The 20,278-nt window shown below is 38.0% G+C and overlaps 1 protein-coding gene across 1 annotated transcript in view; it reads left to right on the plus strand.

Annotated features, from left to right (window-relative positions):
• Gucy1a2 (guanylate cyclase 1 soluble subunit alpha 2) overlaps positions 1-20,278 on the plus strand; it is a 346,389-nt gene that overhangs the window by 238,730 nt on the left and 87,381 nt on the right. Inside the window, exon 6 of the mRNA XM_038323659.1 lies at positions 8,531-8,674. Coding sequence (XP_038179587.1) covers positions 8,531-8,674 — 144 coding nt within the window. The remainder of the gene's footprint in view (positions 1-8,530; positions 8,675-20,278) is intronic.

A 20,278-nucleotide genomic window follows, 5' to 3' on the forward strand; every position in this document is an offset into this window, starting at 1 on the left:
CAAGACAGGGTTTCTCTGTCCTGGAACTAGCTGTTGTAGACCAGGGTGGTCTTGTACTCAAACTCACAAAGATCCACCTGCCTCTGCCTCCCAAGTGCTGGGATTAAAGGTATGTGCCACCAATGCCCAGCCATATTTCTATTCTTAATCAATTTCTTAACTGTTTTTCTTTAGTACCATACCCTATAACAGTATTTGGTACAGAATAATAAATGTAATGTTAGCTGGCATTCCTTTTTGAGAAAAGTATACTTAGGTATATGGTGGGGAAAGCTTTATGTTATGTTTGAAAATCTGTGGGTATCCTTTAGTGGACTGAGTGTTAATTAGCACTGAAAGATATGTAAATGTTGTCACTTGGTACCTCATGACTAAGTTGTCACACACCATCCTTATTGCATAAAAACAAAAGCACAGTTCTAACAAGTTAGATAATTTTAGGCACTTCAGGAAATAAATCAGAACTTGAATCATATTGATTTCTCTCTCTTTCTCTGTCTCTCTGTCTCTCTCTGTTTCTATCTCTGTCTGTCTCTCTGTCTCTCTCATTCCTTCTGGTGTTAAAATTTTTTAATGTGACCAGAAGCAACAAAATTCCTACTGATGTGCATGCCTAAGCCAAAACTAGAAGAATGGCAGGTGGAGGTAGTGGTAGGCTTTAACAAACATTCCTAGAATCTTTTTTTATAACTCTTTTTTTTTTATTGAAAATTTCTGCCTTCTCCCCACCTCCCAATTACCCCCCTCCCTCCTCCATTCCACTCCCTCTTCTGTCCAGAGAGCAGTAATTGTTCCCTGCCCTGTGGGAAGTCGAAGTTCCTCCCCCATCGAACCAGGTCTAGGAAGGTGAGCATCCAAACAGGCCAGGACTCCCAAAGCCAGTATGTGTAGTAGGGTCCAAATCCAGTGTCATTTTCCTTGGCTTCTCAGCAGCCCTCATTGTCTGCCATGTTCAGGGAACCAGTTTTATCTCATGCTTTTTAAGTCCCAGTCCAGCTGGGCATGGTAAGCTCCGAATGGATCAGCCCCACCATCTCAGTGGGTGGTAGCACTCCTCATAGTCCAGACTTCCTTGCTCATGTTTTCCTTCCTTCTGCTCCTCATTTGGACCTTGGGCGCTCAGTTCAGTGCACCAATGTGTAGCTCTGTCTTTATCTCCATCCATCACCAGATGAAGGTTCCCTCACGGTCCTGACTTTCTCATGTTCTCCCTCCTTCTGCTCCTCGTCAGGACCTTGGGAACTCAGACCGGTGCTCCAATGAGGGGCTCCGTCTCTAGCACCATCCATTGGCAGATGAAGATTCTATGGTGATATGCAAGATAATCATCAGTATGGCTATAGGAACTGGCCTTTTCCGACTCCTTCTCCTCAGCTGCCCACGGAACGAGCTGGGGGCGTCTCACTGGATACCTGGGAACCCCTCTAGAGTCAAGTCTCTTAATAATCCTAAGATGGCTCCCTTAATTAGGATATATGCTTCCCTGTTCCCATATCCACCCTTCCTATATCCCAACCATCCCATTCACCCAAGCTCTCCCTATCCTCACCTTCACGCTTTGCTCTCCCCATCTCCCCTTGCCCCCAAACCACCCCACCCCCAAGATCCCAATATTTGCACGGCAAACTTGTCTGCTTCCAATCCAGGAGGATAACTATGTTTTTCTTTGCTTTCACCTTCTTATTGTCTTCTCAAGGTTCACAAATTATAGGCTCGATGTTCTTTATTTATGGCTAAAAACCGATAATGAGTGAGTACATCCCATGTTCACATTTTTGGGTCTCAGTTACCTCACTCAGAAAATGTTTTCTATTTCCATCCATTTACATGCAAAATTCAAGATGTCATTGTTTTTTACCACTGAGTAGTACACTAATATGTATATATTCCACAGTTTCTTCATCCATTTTTCCACTGAAGGGCATCTAGGTTGTTTCCAGGTTCTGGCTATTACAAATAATGCTGCTATGAACATAGCTGAACAAATATTTTTGTAGTATGATTGGGCATCTCTTGGGTATATTCCCATGAGTGGAATTGCTGGGTCCTGGGGTAGGTTGGTCCCTAATTTCCTGAGAAACCGCCACACTGCTTTCCAAAGTGGTTGCACAAGTGTGCGTTCCCACCAGCAATGGATGAGAGTACCCTTTACCCCACAACCTCTCCAGCAAAGGCTATCATTGGTGTTTTGATTTTAGCCAATCTGACAGGTGTAAGATGGTATCTCAAAGTTGTTTTGATTTGCATTTCCCTGATAGCTAAGGAGGTTGAGCATGACCTTAAGTGTCTTTTGGCCATTTGGATTTCTTCTGTTGAGAATTCTCTGTTCAGTTCAGAGCCCAATTTTTTAAATGGGTTATTTAGCAATTTGAAGTCTAGTCTCTTGAGTTCCTTATATATTTTAGAGATCAGACCTTTGTCAGTTGCAGGGTTGGTGAAGATCTTTTCCCAGTCAGGAGGCTGCCTTTGTGTCTTAGTGACAGTGTCCTTTGCTTTACAGAAGCTCCTCAGCTTCAGGAGGTCCCATTTATTCAATGTTGCCCTTAATGTCTGTGCAGCTGGGGTTCTACAAAAGAAATGGTCTCCTGTGCCCATATGTTGTAGAGTACGTCCCACTTTCTCCTCTATCAGGCTCAGTGTGTTCAGGTAAATATTGAGGTCTTTAATCCATTTGGACTTGAGTTTTGTGCATGGTGATAGACATGGATCTACTTTAATTCTTCTACAGGTTGACATCCAGTTATGCCAGCACCATTTGTTGAAGATGCTTTCTTTCTTCCATTGTGTGCTTTTAGCTCCTTTATCAAAAATCAGGTGTTCAAGATCCAGGTCTTCTGTTCGATTCCATTAGTCAACTTCTCTGTTTTTATGCCAATACCAAGCTGTTTTCAATACTGTAGCTCTGTAATAGAGTTTGAAGTCAGGGATGGTAATGTCTCCAGAAGTTCCTTTATTGTATAAGATTGTTTTGGCTATCCTGGGTTTCTTGTTTTTCCATATAAAGTTGATTATGGTCCTCTCAAGGTCTGTGAAGAATTTTGATGGGACCTTGAAGGGGAGTGCATTGAATCTACAGATTGCCTTTGGTAGAATTGCCATTTTTACTATGTTAATCCTCACAATCCATGAGCAAGGGAGATCCTTCCATTTTCTGGTATCCTCTACAATTTCTTTCTTCAGAGAATTAAAGTTCTTTTCAAATAGGTCCTCACTTCCTTGGTTAGAGTTACCCCAAGATATTTTATGCTATTTGTGGCTATCATGAAAGGTGATACTTCTCTGATTTCCCTCTCTGCTTCCTTATCTTTTGTGTATAGGAGGGCAACTGATTTTTTGGAGTTGATCTTGTATCCTGCCACATTTCTGAAGGAGTTTATCAGCTGTAGAAGTTCTTTGGTGGAGTTTTTGAGGTCACTTATGTACACTATCATATCATCTGCAAATAACGAAAGTTTAACTTCTTCCTTTCCAATTTGAGTCCCCTTGATCCCCTTATGTTGTCTTATTGGTATTGCTAGAACCTCAAGCACCATACTGAAGAGATAAGGAGAGAATGGACAGCCTTGTCATGTTCCTGAATTTAGTGGGATGGCCTTGAGTTTCTCTCCCTTTAATTTGATGTTAACTGTCGGCTTGCTGTACATAGCCTTTATTATATTTAGGAATGACCCTTGTATCCCAAATCTCTCCAAGACCTTTATCATAAAGGGGTGTTGAATTTTGTCAAATGCTTTTTCAGCATCTAATGAGATGATCATATGGTTTTTTTCCTTCAGTTTATTTATATGATGGATTACATTATTAGATTTTTGTATATTGAACCAGTCCTGCATCTCTGGGATGAAACCTACTTGATTGTAGTGGATAATTTTTCTAATGTGTTCTTGGATTCGGTTTGCCAGTATTGTATTGAGAATTTTTGCGTCAATGTTCATGAGTGAGATTGGCCTGTAATTCTCTTTCTTGGTTGAGTCTTCGTGTGGTTTCGGTATCAGGGTAACTGTAGCTTCATAAAAGGATTTTGGCAATGACTCTTCTGTTTTTATATTATGAAATACCTTAAGGAGTATAGGTATTAGGTCTTTTTGGAAGTTCTGGTAGAATTCTGCATTGAAACTATCTGGTCCTGGGATTTTTTTTTTGTAGGGAGGTTTTTGATAACAGTTTCTAATTCTTCTCGAATAATAGGACTATTTAGCTTGTTTACCTGGTCCTGGTTTAACTTTGGTATATGGTACTTATCTAAAAAAATGTCCATTTTTTTTACATTTTCCAATTTTGTGGCATACAGGCTTTTGTAATAAGATCTAATGATTCTCTGAATTTCCTCTGTGTCTGTGGTCATGTCCCTCTTTTCATTTCTGATCTTATTAATTTGCTTGTTCTCTCTCTGCCGTTTGATTAGTTTGAGTAGGGGTTTGTCAATCTTGTTGATTTTCTCCAAGAACCAGCTTTTGGTGCCACTGATTCTTTGGATTGTTTTCTGTGTTTCTATTTTGTTGATTTCTGCCCTCAGTTTGATTATTTCCAGTCTTCTACTCCTCCTAGGTGAATCTGCTTCTTTTTCTTTTCTAGAGCTTTTAGGTATTTTGTTAAGTCTCCAATGAGTGCTTTCTCCGTTTTCTTTAAGTGGGCACTAGTGCTATGAACTTTCCTCTTAGCACTGCTTTCATAGTGTCCCATAGGTTTGAGTATGTTGTGTCTTTGTTTTCAATAAATTCAAGAAAGACTTTAATTTCTTTCTTTATTTCTTCCTTGACCCAGGTGTGGTTCAGTAGTTGACTGTTCAATTTCCACGAGTAGGTAGGCTTTATGGGGGTAGCGTTGTTGTTGAATTCTAATTTTAATCCATGGTGATCCAATAAGACACAGGTGGTTACTAATATTTTTTTTGTAACTGTGGAAGTTTACTTTGTTACCAAGTATATGGTCAATTTTCGAAAAGGTTCCATGAGCCGCAGAGAAGAAGGTATATTCTTTCCTATTTGGGTGGAATGTTCTATAGATGTCTGTTAAGTCCATTTGCTTCTTTACCTCCATTAAGTCTTTTAATTCTCTGTTAGTTTTCTGTTTGATTGACCTGTCCATTGGTTAGAGAGGAGTGTTGAAGTCTCCTACTATTAGTGTGTGTGGTTTGATGGCTGCCTTGATTTCAAGTAATTTTTCTTTTACATAAGTGGGTGCTTTTATATTAGGGGCATAGATATTCAGGATTGAGACTTCATTCTGATGGATTTTTCCTGTTATGAGTATAAAGTGTCCCTTTCCATCTCTTCTGATTGATTTTAGTTTGAAGTCAACTATGTTAGAAATTAGTATGTCCACACTGGCTTGTTTCTTAGGTCCATTTGCTTGATAAACCTTTTCCCAACCCTTTACTCTGAGTAGATGTCTGTCTTTGTGGTTGAGGCATGTTCCTTGTAACCAGCAGAATGTTGGATCCTGTTTTCGTATCCAATCTCTTAGCCTGTGCCTTTTTATTTGTGAATTGAGTCCATTGATATTCAGTGATATTAATGACCAGTGGTTGTTAACTCTGGTTATTTTTTTTCTGGTAGTAGAGTTTGTGTGTTACCCTTCTTTGAGTTTTGCTGGTGAAAGGTCGCTAGATATCTGAGTTATTGTGGGCATTGTTGGACTCTTTGGTTAGTGATTTTCCTTCTATAACTTTCTGCAAGGCTGAATTTGTGGCTACGTATTGTTTAAATCTGTTTTTGTCCTGGAATATCTTGTTTTTTCCATCGATGGTGAATGCAAGCTTTGCTGGGTATAGTAGTTCCCTTAGTGTCTGTAGCACATCGATCCAAGCTCTTCTGGCTTTCATGGTTTCCATTGAGAAATCAGGTGAAATTCTGATAGGTTTCCCTTTATATGTTACTTGACCTTTTTCCTTTGCAGCTCTTAATATCTGTTCTTTATTCTGTATGTTTTGTGTTTTGATTATTATATGGCGTTAGGATGCTTTCTTTTGATCCAGTCTATTCGGTGTTCTGTAGGCTTCTTGTACCTTCATAGGAACATCCTTCTTTAGGATGGGGAAGTTTTCTTCTATAATTTTGTTGAATATGTTTTCTGGGCCTTTGAGTTGTAATTCTTCTCCTTCTTCTATCCCAATTATTCTTAGGTTTGATCTTTTCATGGTGTCCCAGATTTCCTAGATGTTTTTTGTTAAGAATTTGTTAGATTTGTTTTGTTGTTTAATCTGTGAATTTATTTCCTCTATAGTATCTTCAGAGTCCGAGTTTCTTTCTTCCATCTCTTGCATTCGGTTGGAAATACTGTCTCTGTTCATTTACTCAGAATTTCCATTTCCAGTCTTCCCTCAGATTGTGTTTTCTTCATTACCTCCATTTCATTTATCAGGTCTTGTACTGTTTCCCTTACCTGTTTGATTGCTTTTTCTTGTTTTTCTTGGGTATCTTTGAGAGATTTATTTATTTCATCTACCTTTTTGTTTGTCATCTCCATTTCTTTATGGCAGTTTTTTTACCTCCTGTTTAAGGTCCTCTATTATTTTCATAAAGTACTGTTTAAGGTCGGTTTCTTCTATATCTTCTGGGGTAGGGTGTTCAATTCTTCTTGTTTCGGGATGTCTGGATTGTGGTGATGTCATGTTGCCTTTCATGTTGTTGGAGGAGTTCTTGCATTGGTGCCTGCCCATCTCTTCCTTCAAATGGAGCCGGGAGGTGCTTGGTGTCTTAGACCAATCTTTGCTGTGACTGAATCTGGTTGGATCTCCTCAGTGCCAGAGCAGGAGTTATTCCTTGAGGCACAATCTGAAGGAGCTCACACTCCCTTGCAGGAATCCTCAGACCTGCTTGTAGGCCAGAATCTGACCCCTTTGGGTAGATAGCCTTAGTACAGGAGCAGGCCACCTGAATACACTAGGGAAGGCTTGGAAGAGGCAGGGACGTGAGAAACAAAGACAAGCCTGCAGCAGGAGCTGGGGAAGGGGGTCTGTGCTCTCTTCCAGGGCAGGTTGCCCCAGGGTCTCACACACTCACCAGTCCAGATGGAACTCCACTACACAGGATCAGGGAGTCCTTGCAGCCCAGGGACGCCTGCCGGACTAAAGGGCCAAGGTGAGGGCAGGGCCGGATGGAATATCACAGAGCGATCCTGGCAGCACAATCTGAAGGAGCCCGCACTCCCTTGCAGGAATCCTCAGACCGGCCTGGAGGCCAGAGTCTGACCCCTTTGGGTCGCATTCCTAGAATCTTGAGCATGTATGTAACTGTGTGACTATGTGACCAGGGCCATATCTACACCTGTCTTCAGGAATCATGGACCCAAAATGTAGATGTTTTGTCTTATTCTTCTGCAGAATAAAAGGGTAAGCACTGATTCTGGAACAGGGTGGCATTTGCTTTATCTAACAGTCTCTGAGCCAGAGAGTTTGTAGCTCCTGTTGTGTCTCCCAAAGAATGGTAGTTTTTACTTTTATCTTTTAACAACAAATTAGGAGGTCCATAAAATCTGGAGGCTGGTGTAACGGGATGGGTTATAGGACTTAGAAACAGGCAACAAGCATGAAATTGAGTATTAACACACTTTGGTTCCCGAACTGACTTGGAAGAGAAGACAGAGGATGTCTCAATGAGAACCCAAATTGTATTTTTACCTTGAATGATATGGCGATGTCTGCCAAGCTCTTACATACTCAGTCAGATCCCAGATTAAGAATTGATCTCAAAAAGCAAATAGAGTTAGTTGGTTAGTGCTATCTACTGTTTAAGATATTATAGATACACTTAGAATTGATACAAAATTAAAATTGCCAGATATCTTGACTTGTTTGTATAATGTTAAGGCCATTGAGAATTCTATTTTGACTACATAAGCTCTCAATCTCTATAAATACAATATGATTTATAGAATCAAAGAATCTATAGATACAATAGAGTCATTAACAATAAAGTATATGGATCTGCTTTTTTGTTACAAACTGTAGTTAAATATTTTCTGTTTTTCAATTCATAAATTAGTACTTGAAATTTTTTTGGATATTATATAAAAAGTGCTTAACATGATTAATGGCATGAAGTATGATTTTAATAAATTTAAGTCTTATAATTATTAAGAATATCATAAACCAGATCTGACAACAGATTACAGATGAGTGGAATGTAGAATTCTGAGGCAACATGAAAGATAGGAAAGTTGAAGATAAGAAACAAAAGCTTTCCAAAAGACGACTGAATGTTGAAAAAGATACAAGGATGCCTATTGAGAAAGTCATTATTTGGGAACCATATATGTAAAATACTGGCAATTCTATTTTGGAGGAATAATATTCCAGTCATTCCTAATGTTGGTGATCATCTATGGTGATAATGAACAACCTGAAGTGAGATGTTAGGATTATTTCATAGCTGTTTGTAAACTCTACTAGGATTACAATCAGTTGTCTAATTGCTTCATTAATGGATGCTTACTTGACATGTTTCTCAGCAGCATTTGTGATTGCTGATAACTAGTCATTTCTCTTCTGATTCATTATGTTTGCATTTGATTTGTCTAATTGCTGCAGGTGGAAACAATAGGGGATGCATACTGTGTTGCAGCAGGGCTGCATAGAAAAAGCCTATGCCATGCCAAACCCATTGCTCTCATGGCCTTAAAGATGATGGAACTTTCAGAAGAGGTTCTGACTCCTGATGGAAGACCGATTCAGGTAACCTCAACAAGCTAATGTAAAAAACAAATGAACCTTTTAATGAACTTTTTGCTAGAAAGTAGGATTAAGAAATTCCCTTCTGGATTATACTTGCTATAATTGATATATCTAAGCAAGGTAGGGATGATAAGTGCTAACTATTGGTCCAGGGTCACCCAAATAGGAAAGGAATGTGGAAGGCAAATTACCATGAACTGAAGAAAGAATGAAAGGATTTGACCAAGGAGAAGACATTAACATCAGTGGGTAAGTTGCTCCATTCAAGTGAGGTTGGTGGGCAAAATCAGAATCTGTGCTCAAACTAAACCAACAAATAAGAGTTAAGAATGCCTAATGGGGCTCTAAGACTCAGAAATCTGTGATTTTTTGTGGGGGGAGGGGTGTGGAAATTGCTACTTAGAGCAACTTACCAAAGAAACTTGAAAAACAGCAGCAGACCTACCAACTAGTTATTGCAATTGTATTAGTAGCATTATTGTCTTGCATAAATGGCTCTCTGTAATCTATAGTCTATCTCTAAGAATGCCTTTCTGCCAATGCCTAAAGAATAATCCCAGAATTGCTATTACCACAATTTAAAAAAAAAACAAACAAAAAAACTAACAAAAATAAAAAACAAACACACTGAGAGAAGGGCCTTGAACTCAAGGGAGAACTTTTACTTTTATGAAAGTTTCCTAAGCTTGTGTTCCGAAATAATGGAGAGAAAATATGCTCACATCTCTGTACCTTTCTGGTTCCTATGTGACGTTAAATTAATGACCCAAAAACTTTACATTTAAAATCAATAAGTGTTATTTTAAACAGGTTATAAGTAAATTACACCTGTTTGTATACATCACTAAAATTACGGAAAATGGAGAAGTTTGCCAGTTATTTCATGTGTACATGGAAAAGGGTGAAATAGCTGAATTTAATATAAATGGTACCATTAGTAATGATGGAAGAAAACTGAAAAAAATACTATTTCTTCCTTTGATTGATTAGAAGACACCAGCTTTAAACACTTTCTTAAAAATCTCCACAGGTATTGCTCTCTGATACAGCAAGAGAAAATAAAACTGTGAGGGAGAGAGTGTAGAGAAATTGAAAGAAAGAGGGATGGAGATAGAAGAGAGGGGAGAAAGAGAAAGAGAGAGAAAGAGAGAGACAGAGACAGAGACAGAGAGACAGAGAGAGAGACAGAGACAGAGAGATTGCAATAAGAACCCACAGAAACCACAAATAGGGTAAGACCAGTAATGACATTATCACATATCAAAATGAAACCACAAATAGGGTAAGACCAGTAATGACATTATCACATATCAAAATTGCTAGACTGAATTAGACTCACAGTGTTCAATATACTTAAAGAAATAATAGAAGCTTGAAATGTGAAGAAGGAGCAATATTTGAAGAGAAACAAGAGATGTTTTCAAACATCTGCACACTACTTTAAAAATGAAGAGAGAACTGAATGAGTGGGCTCAGAAGTTTGCTATACACAAATGAAGCAATCAATAGGGTAAAAGATAGTTGTGGAGAAAGTTCTTATTGATGAGACCAGATAATTAAATGGAGTGTGAAATGCAAAATATGTAAATGATGCAACACAGATTATGGGGATGTTTATCTCTGTTCAATGGTTTTTGAAGTGAGATACACTTATCAAAGAAACTTATCACTTGTCAGACACAGTGCATTCTAAGGGGCTCTAGAAATGAAAATGCAAAAGAATAAAAAACTAAATGCCTCTAAATGAGACTGACGTGCATCAGAAAAGAGGAGCACTTGATAGTTTGTGAAAGAGAAATTAGTCAGTAGGATTAAAGATGAGTTATTAAATAAAGGGGGATAGCTGTGAAATCATTTGGTGAAAATAAATCTGAAATTGGTTTTGTATATCAATCAATTCCCGGTTGGTTTAATGTGAAGAGGCATAAATATGTAATTAAGTGCTTAAAGTGGGAAGGATATATTGTGAATTAGATAAAAATTTTACCAAAAATAAAAGAAGAGATGGCTAAATTTTGCCACAATAAAATTGAAGATTTTCTGTTCATTGAAGATAGTAAAGAACAACTAGAAAACCCACAGAATTTCTAAGCTTATAATAAAAACAGTTTTAGTTAACCTGACCAATAATTAGAATCACACAGATTCATACTCTCGCACAGGACTTTGTCTACCAGCATTGCCAGTGTGGCTAGTACAATTCATGTGGCAATAGGAAAGTTTAATTTGTACATGTCATAAAACTCAGTACCTTTTATTCTAGAGGTATGCCCAAGGGAGGTGGTTGTGACTGTGTAGCTGAAATCACACACATCCATAGAAGCATTTTGCCTGTTGGTTCAATTAGGAAATACCTAAATTATCCATAAATCTTTGAATGGAGAAATCATAATATATTTATACCTTAGCATACCATACATTTTCTGAAATTAATGAAATTTGTTGCTGACATCCTTGTGAATGTCAAAAACACTGAGGCACCATTAAAGAATTCCATGCTTTTTCCACTCAGTTAAAGTTTAAAATCAACAAATTAAAAACATATCTTTAGAAAATACTTGCATTGATACAAAAGGTGCAAATTATAAACAAGTAACTACTGTCCTAAATTGAAGAAGATGCTTATCTTCAAGTGAAAAAAAGAAGAGCAAGATTGAAGAGGAGGCTGTAACAAGAAAACTCAACCCAGGCAAAATTGTTCACTTTACTCTTTTCCTTTAGCATCTTTATGTTTATGTGTAACTGTTTCAAAAAATGGAGTTTTCTGTTCACTTGTAAAGTGGTGCTACCAGGCCAGTATTGTCCACTAAAAAGAAAGCTTGAAGTTGTCATCATCATGGAGCTCTTCATTTATTAATTGCTATTATTCCATTACTATTTATTCCATCACTACAAAAAAAATAACTACAGAACAACAAACTCAGCTCTACTGCAAACTACCACACACCAATATTTTCAACCCTATTAACCTGGCAATCTTACTTATTTCTGTAGATTTTTGTTGAATATTGAATTTTCTCTGATAGAGGATTTAATACTTAACATTGATTCTTAGTATTGTCACAACAAACTCTGATTATTAGAACCAGGGCATTGCATTTTACAGGGTGCTTGTTAATGTTTCCATTTGTGGGTTGTAATATTTACTCCATCTCATGAATCAGCAAGTCCTATTAATTTAGAAGAAGAAATGTTCATAAAGATTTATGAAGAATGGAGAAATAGAAATGAAAACAATAAAACCAGTCTAACAATTTCAGACTTTTGCTAATTTATAGTGTTTTCATAGATGGGGATTCTTTTTTGAATTATAAATTTGGTTTTGTTCAAGCTCAATACCAGGGGCACATCTTCAAGTATATGAAAAAAATTCATTATGAAAGTTTGGATATTGCAGCAGAGCTATTAAATGACCTGCTGTTTGTTTATCCTGAATTAAATGAGAGTTGTATGCTCTGCTGTCTATGTTGCAACAGTTATACAAAGGAGAGCTTGCCAAGCCTTTTATCTTTTGAATAATATAGTAACAGTTTTTTATAGGTCTAAGAGATATCTTATAATGATGGCTTCCCCAGCTCCTTATTTTTGTCTTCCCCACCTTCATTCCCACCCAACTCAATGTTCTCGATAAATAAATAAATAAATAAATACATAAATACATAAATACATAAATACATAAATAAATACATAAATAATAATCAGGGAAAATAACAAAATAGAAAAACACAGAGGAAAATTAGTAACGCACACCATTTGCAATCATATGTGTTGGGTAACTATGCCTGAACATAGGGCCTGTCCTGGAATGGATTTATGTGCCCAGTGACACTCCATTGGAAAAAACCTAGTTTCCCCTTTCCTAGCAGGTATCAATTGCAAACAGCTCCCTATTTATGAGTGGAAATTTGTGCCCTTTTTGTCTTCTTACTGCTGAAATTTAGTGTGGATTGAACCTGCACACATTATCTGAGCATTTTCAAAGTCTCATGTGTGTATCAGTTCTGCTGTGCCTGGAAGATGCTATTTCTTTGGAGACAACCACTTCCCTCTGACTCTTTTTTTTAAATTTATTTTTATTGCATAATAAATAATACCATTCAAATTTTCCACTTCCTTCCCTCCTCCCATTTCCATCCAGCTTGCCCCCTTCTCCTTCCCCCTCCAGTCCTAAGAGAGGGCAGGGTACCCTGCCCTGTGGGAAGTCCAAGGCCCTACCCCCTCCATCCAGGCTTAGGAAGGTATGCATCCAAAGGGACTAGGATCCCCCAAATCCCAGTGCCATTATCATTGGCTTCTCAGTCTGCCTCAATTGTCAGCCACATTCAGAAAGTCCATTTTGATCCAATACTTCTTCAGTCCCAGTCCAGCTGGCTTTGGTGTGCTTCCATTTGATTAGGCACACTGTCTCAGTGGGTGGACCAACCCCTCGTGGTCCTGACTACCTTGCTCATATTCTCCCTCCTTCTGCTCTTCAACTGGACCTTGGGAGCTCAGTCCAGTGCTCTGATGTGGGTCTCTGTCTCTATCTCTGTCTGTTGCCGGACGAAGGTTCTATGGTGATATTTAAGACAGTCATCAGTCTGACTATGACACAAGGCCAGTTCAGGCACCCTCTCCTCCACTGCCCAGGGTCCTAGCTGGGGACATCCCCGTGGATACCTGGGAACGCCTCTAGAACCAAAGCTCTTGCCAACCACAAAATGGCTCCCTTAATTAAGATATCTGCTTCCCTGCTCCCTTATCCGTCCTTCCTCCATCTCAACCATCCCACTCCCCGCCAGCTCTCTCCAACCCTCCCCTTCTCCCTTCTCTCTCCCTCTCTGCTTTTCCCCTCATCTCACCCCCACCCCCATGCTCCCAACTTTTTTCTGGCGATCTTGTCTGCTTCCAATTTCCAGGAGGATCTATATAGGTTTTTCTTTGAGTTCACCTTATTACTTATCATTTCTAGGATCTTGAACTATAGGCTTAATGTCCTTTGCTTATGGCTAGAATCCATTAATGAGTGAGTATATACCATATTCATATTTTTGGGTCTGGGTGATCTCACTCAGGATAGTGGTTTCTATTTCTATCCATTTGCATGCAAAATTAAAGATGTCAAAAATAATGAACTTCATATGGAAAAACAAAAAACCCAGGATAGCCAAAACAATCCTATACAGTAAAGGAACTTCCAGAAGCATTACCATCCCTGACATCAAACTCTATTACAGAGCTACAGTAATGAAAACAGCTTGGTATTTCATAAAAACAGAGACATTGGCCAATGGAATCAAATCAAAGACACAGATATTCATCCACAAATCTACGAACACCTGATTTTTGACAAAGAAGCTAAATTTATACAATGGATGAAAGAAAGCATCTTTAACAAATGGTGCTGGCATAACTGTCAACCTGTAGAAGAATGAAAATAGAGACATATCTACCACCATGCACAAAACTCAAGTACAAATGGATTAAAGTCCTCAATATAAATCTGACCACACTGAACCTGATAGAAGAGAAAGTGGAAAGTAGCCTGCAATACATGTGTACAGGAGACTACTTCCTACATGTAATCCCAGAAGCACAGACAACAAGAGCAACAATGAATAAATGGAACCTCCTGAAACTGAGAAGCTTCTGTAAAGCAAAGGACATTAAGACAAAAAGGCTACCTACTGAATGGGAGAAGATCTTCACCAACCCCCCACATCAGACAAAGGCCTGATCTCCAAAATATATAAAGAACTCAAGAAATTAGACATTAAAATTCTAAATAACCCTATTGAAAATGGGGTACTGAACTGAATAGAGAATTCTCAACAGAAGAATTTTAAATGGCCAAAAGATACTTAAGGACATGTTCAACTTCCTTAGCTATCAGGGCAATAAAAATCAAAACAACTTTGAGATACCATCTTATACCTATCAGAATGACTAAAATAAAAACACCAAAGACAACCTATGTTGGAGAGGATGTGGAGTAAGCGGAACACTCATCCATTGTTGGTGTGAATGCAAACTTGTTGAAACAATTTGGAAATTAGTGTGGATTTTTCTCAGAAAATTGGGAGTCAACTTACCTCAGGATCCATCAATACCACTCTTGGGAATATACCAAGAGATGCCCAATCATACTACAAAAGCATTTTGTTCAGCTATGTTCATAGCAGCATTATTTGTAATAGCCAGAACCTGGAAACAACCTAGATGTCCCTCAATGCAAGAATGGATAAAGAAAGTGTGACACATCTACACATTAGAGTACTACTCTGCTACCTCTGACTTTTCAAGTTTACCCTTTGCCTTTGGAAATCCTACAGCCAATAGTTACCCGCTCACTAGGGCACGACCTCTTGTACTATTTATGCCAATGTAGAGCATGCGTCTTCTCTCTTTTCAGCTATGGGATTCGGTTTCTGTGCTCCCTTCCAGCAGAGGATTCTGATTTGTGAGTCTACCCCTAAATAAATATTCATCTATTTCTCAATTCTTAGCTAGTGTGGGATTTCTTTTACATGTCCTTCTTCAATTCTTGTCCTTTTTTCATAGATTTCCAAGTCTTAGATCTCAGTACTACAAAATCTCATCCTGTGTATTGTTCAGTTGTGCATTCATATATTCATTACTATCTACTGCAAGAAGAAGCTTCCCTGATGATGTGGATGTGATGCCTTAATCTCCTGCCTTGACTTTACCTTAGTAATTGACAGTTTCCTGAAGTTTTGAGACCAACCCTTTCAACCCTCAGTTGTTTTTTTTTTTGTGACAGAAATAAAACTAGAATATCTTAGAATAGTGGACATGTATTTTTATTTACTCAGTCTATAATTCTCTGTCACATTGCCTTTGATTTCTCTGATGAAACTGAAAAAGTAGTTTTAGAAAATGCCTATAAATCGTACATAATATGTTCTATCTAAATAATAAACTATGGAAAACTAGTTCATCAAGATTTTATTAACACTGCCTTTAAAAAAAGGCATTGGACCTTCTTTACATTTGATTTATTTGGAATAGCATTTTACCATCTGGGTTTTACCCTTAAAAGTAAAAAGTGTTATAAAACAAAATTTTCTCTTTTTAGAGGCCTTTTTAGAAGGTTGAGTATATCTAAATGTCTATGTTTTAATTCTGGAACCATTAAAATATTTTCATTGAATTGCATTTCATTTCATAAAAACTCAAGTTTTCTTCATTAGTTCAGAGGACAGTGCATTTTACATAAATGATGCAATTATGGAGGGATTACAAAACATTTGGAAAATGACATAAAGTCACATTGCATACTAATATGTTTAGCAATATCAGTTGCAAATCACAGAAAAACTATGAATGCTTCCTAACTGCTTAATCCAATGGCAGAAATATTAGCATGCAATTTGCATGTATTGTAATGCATTACATTGCAGGTCTTCAAACTTCATCTGCTGATGAGTTTACAGGATTTTCTGAGATTATAAAGCAATTAATCTCCAATTAGTTTAATTGTTTTTATTTGAAAAGGAAATTTAATGTTATTTTAATATTTAGAGTGACTTTCTGCTTACAAAAATAATTAAATATTATTTAATCAAATAAGAATATAGCTTTTGAGATTGATTAGCAAAAGAAAAACTATTTATTTGATAACTTTTTTTGCTTCCATTACACAAAGCTTGCCAAACCTGTGTGCTCTAGACTGTGCTTATGTTATTATTTAATAAAATGAATCTCTTATTTAGTGCCTGCACTGCACCAGGAAAGATGCTAATCTTAAAATATTCCCTTTCTTGCTTTTTTCATATTTTTCTACTTACTGCATATATATACATATACACATGAATAAAGTTATATGACTATGTATTAGGCCCTCTTTTCCAATTTTGATATTTATAAGTACATGCTCAGTGTCTTAGTAACTTTTCTATTGTTGTGACAAAATGTTACGACCAAAGCAACTTATAAAAGAAAGCATCTAACTGAAATCACAGTTTCAAGTGGTAAGAGGCCATCATATTGGTGCAAAGACATGGGAGCTGAAACAGTTGAGAATTTATATCTTAATCCACAAATTGGGGGCTGAGAGAGAGCTAACAGGGAATAACAGAAGTCTTTTTAAACCTCAAAGCCCACCCTTAGTGACAAAACTCTTCCAACAAGGCTACACCTCATAATCCCAAACAGTTATATCAAGTGGGGATCAAGTATTCAAACTTATTAGCCTATAAGGGCAAATCTCATTCAAACTACTACAATTAGTAGGATATAATTATAACAAGACTCATGGACTGCAATTGTTATAGATGTTATTATCTTTATTTATAACTGAGAACATCAAAATTAAGAGAGATAGAGAGTAAATAAGGAAATAAGTTTGAGTTTATTTAGAACAGTAATTCATCACTTTATATGAGCTGCTACAATTTTGTCATAATTTGTAATATAGTGACAAAGTTAATAATTTTGATAATCATTTAAGACCACTTTGCCTTGTTCCATTAAAAAGTTTGCCTATAATAACAGCTCAGTATCTTAGAAGTATCTACTAATGATTATTAAACATGAAGATATTTAAATAAAGAGCATAATTATGTCTTAATTTAATATAAGGAAGTAACAAATGGTTGTTTTATAGAATTCCAAAATCTCTAAAGAAAAAAAAGCTTGACTATAACTCTGAAGTTAAAATTTTTCTACAATGTTAACATCCTAAAGCAAGCAGAAGATATAATCTCCTGGTGGCAATGTACAAACCCAGGTAAGCAGAAATCTAAAACAGAAGAGGACAAGCATATATGGTCTTACTTAGGGTTTTTTTTTTTTTTTTTGCTGTGAAGACACATCATGATCAGGACATCTCTTATAAAGGAAAACATTAAATTGAGGTGGTGAATTACAGTTCAGAGGTTTAGTCTATTATCATCATGTCGGGCAGCGTGGTGGTGTACAAACAAACATGGTGCCGGTTCCATCTTGATTAGATGGCAACAGCAAGTAGACGGAGGCACTGGGTGTGGCTAGGGCATTTATGAAACCTCATAATGCACCCACAGTGATATATTTCCCCTAACGTACTCTAACAAAGCCATACTTTCTAATAGTGCCATTCCCCATTAGCCTATGAATGATAAATACACCTAAATATTCCACACCCTGTGCCCACAAGCTTGTAAAATATTATAATGCAAAAATGCATTTTTTCTAACTTCTAAAGTCTCCATAGTCTGTCATAATCTCAACAACGTTTTAAAGTCCAAAATCTCTTCTAGTTTCATGAAATCTCTTAGTTTCAACCTCCTATAAAATCAAAATGAAAAAGATCACATATATGGCACAAAATATGGGTAGAGAGCATACTTGGAAATACTGAACCAAAGTAAGACAGAAAATGAACTGGGAAAACTACAAACTCTGTGTCTCCATATTTGCTGTCAGAACACTCTTCATATTTTCACTTCCATTCAGCTTTGCTGACTTCAATGTAGGGATACTTCATTTGTTTTAATGAGTAAAGTTTGCCTGAAGAAAAGGACATAAAACAGCCATACCACACTAGTCCACCAAATAGGCCAGGCAGTGGTAGAACACACCTTTAATTCCAGGAGTCACATTAGTTAGCCATAGAGGCCAGCTGATGGTGGTTCATGCCTTTAATCTCAGCACTAGGAAGGAATATAAAGCAGGATGAGACAGGAATTCACCCCTTTTCAGTCTGAGGTTTTCTTAGAGGCAAGAACTCTAGCATACTTGCTTTTCTTATGTTCAGGTTAAACCCGAATATTTGTCTGTAGGTTTTTATTATTCGTCAAACACTGGAGCATACTTCTTTCTCTTGGGCCTGTTCCACTCCCTGATTACAGCTTTCCTGGACAGGTATCCCAGTCTACCATCTCCATTATCTTTGGCTTGCCAAAGCAATCCAGACTTCAATTTCACAGTTTCACACAATGATCTTTCTAGCCCTCCATTCAGGAACAACCCTGATACAGGCCTGTCTTCTGCGGCTTTTCTTAGTACCAGTGGCACATTCCATAGCCCCATTCTTCTAACCTTTACTCCAGAACAACATAGCCAAAGCTGCCAAGTTCTACTGCTTGCTGGAGATGGAATACAAGCCCTTCTTTCAATTACATCTTTTTAAATTACTTATTTATTAAAAATTTTCCACCTCCTCCCATTTCCCTCCCAATCCTTCCCTCCCCCCTCCCCAGTCCTAAGAGAAGTCAGAGTGCCCTGCCCTGTGGGAAGCTCAAAGCCCTCCTCACTCCATCCAGGTCTAAAAAGGTGTGCATCCGAACAGACTAGGATCCCAAAAAGCCAGTACATGCAGTAGAATCAAAACCCAGTGCCATTATCATTGGCTTCTCAGTCAGCCCTCATTGTTAGCCACATTCAGAGAGTCTTCTCTGATCACATGCTCATTCAGTCCCAGTCCAGCTGGCCTTGGTGAGCTCCCATTAGATCAGTCACACTGTCTCAGTGGGTGGACGAACTCCTCGTGGTCCTGACTTCCTTGCTCATGTGCTCCCTCCTTCTGTTCTTCATCTGGACCTTGGGAGCTCAGTCCAGTGCTCCAATGTGGGTCTCTGTCTTTATCTGCATCCGTCACCAGATGAAAGTTCTATGGTGATATGCAAAATATTCATCAGTGTGGCTATGGGAGAAGGCCAGTGCAAGCACCCTCTCCTCTGCTGCCCAAGGACCTAGCTGAGGACATCCCATAGGACACCTGGGAACCCCTCTAGAGCCAACTGTCTTGTCAACCCTAAAATGCCTCCCTTAATTAAGATCTTCTTCCCTGATCCCATATCCGCCCTTCCTCCATCTCAACCATCCCATCCCCCCAATCTCTCCCCTATCCTCCCCTTCTCCCTTCTCTCTCTCCATCTCCCCATCCTCCTACCCCTACCCCACCTCCGTGCTCCCAACTTTTGCCTGGCGATCTTGTCTACTTTCAATATCCAGGAGGATAAATATATATGTTTTTCTTTAGGTTCACCTTATTATTTAGCTTCTCTAGGATCACAAACTACAGGCTCAGTGTCCTTTGTTTATGGCTAGAATCCACTAATGAGTGAGTACATACATCTTCACCAGCTTTCTGTCCTTCCTGTCTAAGTTTCACCTGGGATCTCTAGACCAGTTCTCCTCAAACTCATAAATCCACCAGCCTCTGCTTTTCTAGCACTAGGAATATGGTATGTATCACCACACCAGATTCTAAGCTTTTTTCTTTAGTTCCTCTTCACAAATTGGAAATATAGCTGGGGTAGAATCTTGCCCAGAAGTCACCACTCCCTTTATTCCATTTCTTAATCTGTTTTTCTTTTTGAACACAGGATTAATCTCTATTTCACTTTCAGGTGCCCCTTTAATCAGTCTGTACATTTTGTATTTTTCCTTGCTCAGCTTGCTCCTTCTCTTTATAAATCTTCATTAGAGTTACCACTAATAGCCACATAACAGTTTTTACTAGGGTGCTTTGAGATTTCATTTGCCAAGTGAATTAATCCAAAACTCTTCATTTTACCCACAGGCATACTTTTTAGACAAGGGCTAAAAGGAGCCACTTTCTTCACCAAAATATCATAAAACAGTTTTTAGACAACAAATTAAAATTCTCTTGTGAAATCA

Source organism: Arvicola amphibius, chromosome 3, assembly GCF_903992535.2.
Source record: "Arvicola amphibius chromosome 3, mArvAmp1.2, whole genome shotgun sequence".
NCBI lineage: Eukaryota > Metazoa > Chordata > Mammalia > Rodentia > Cricetidae > Arvicola > Arvicola amphibius.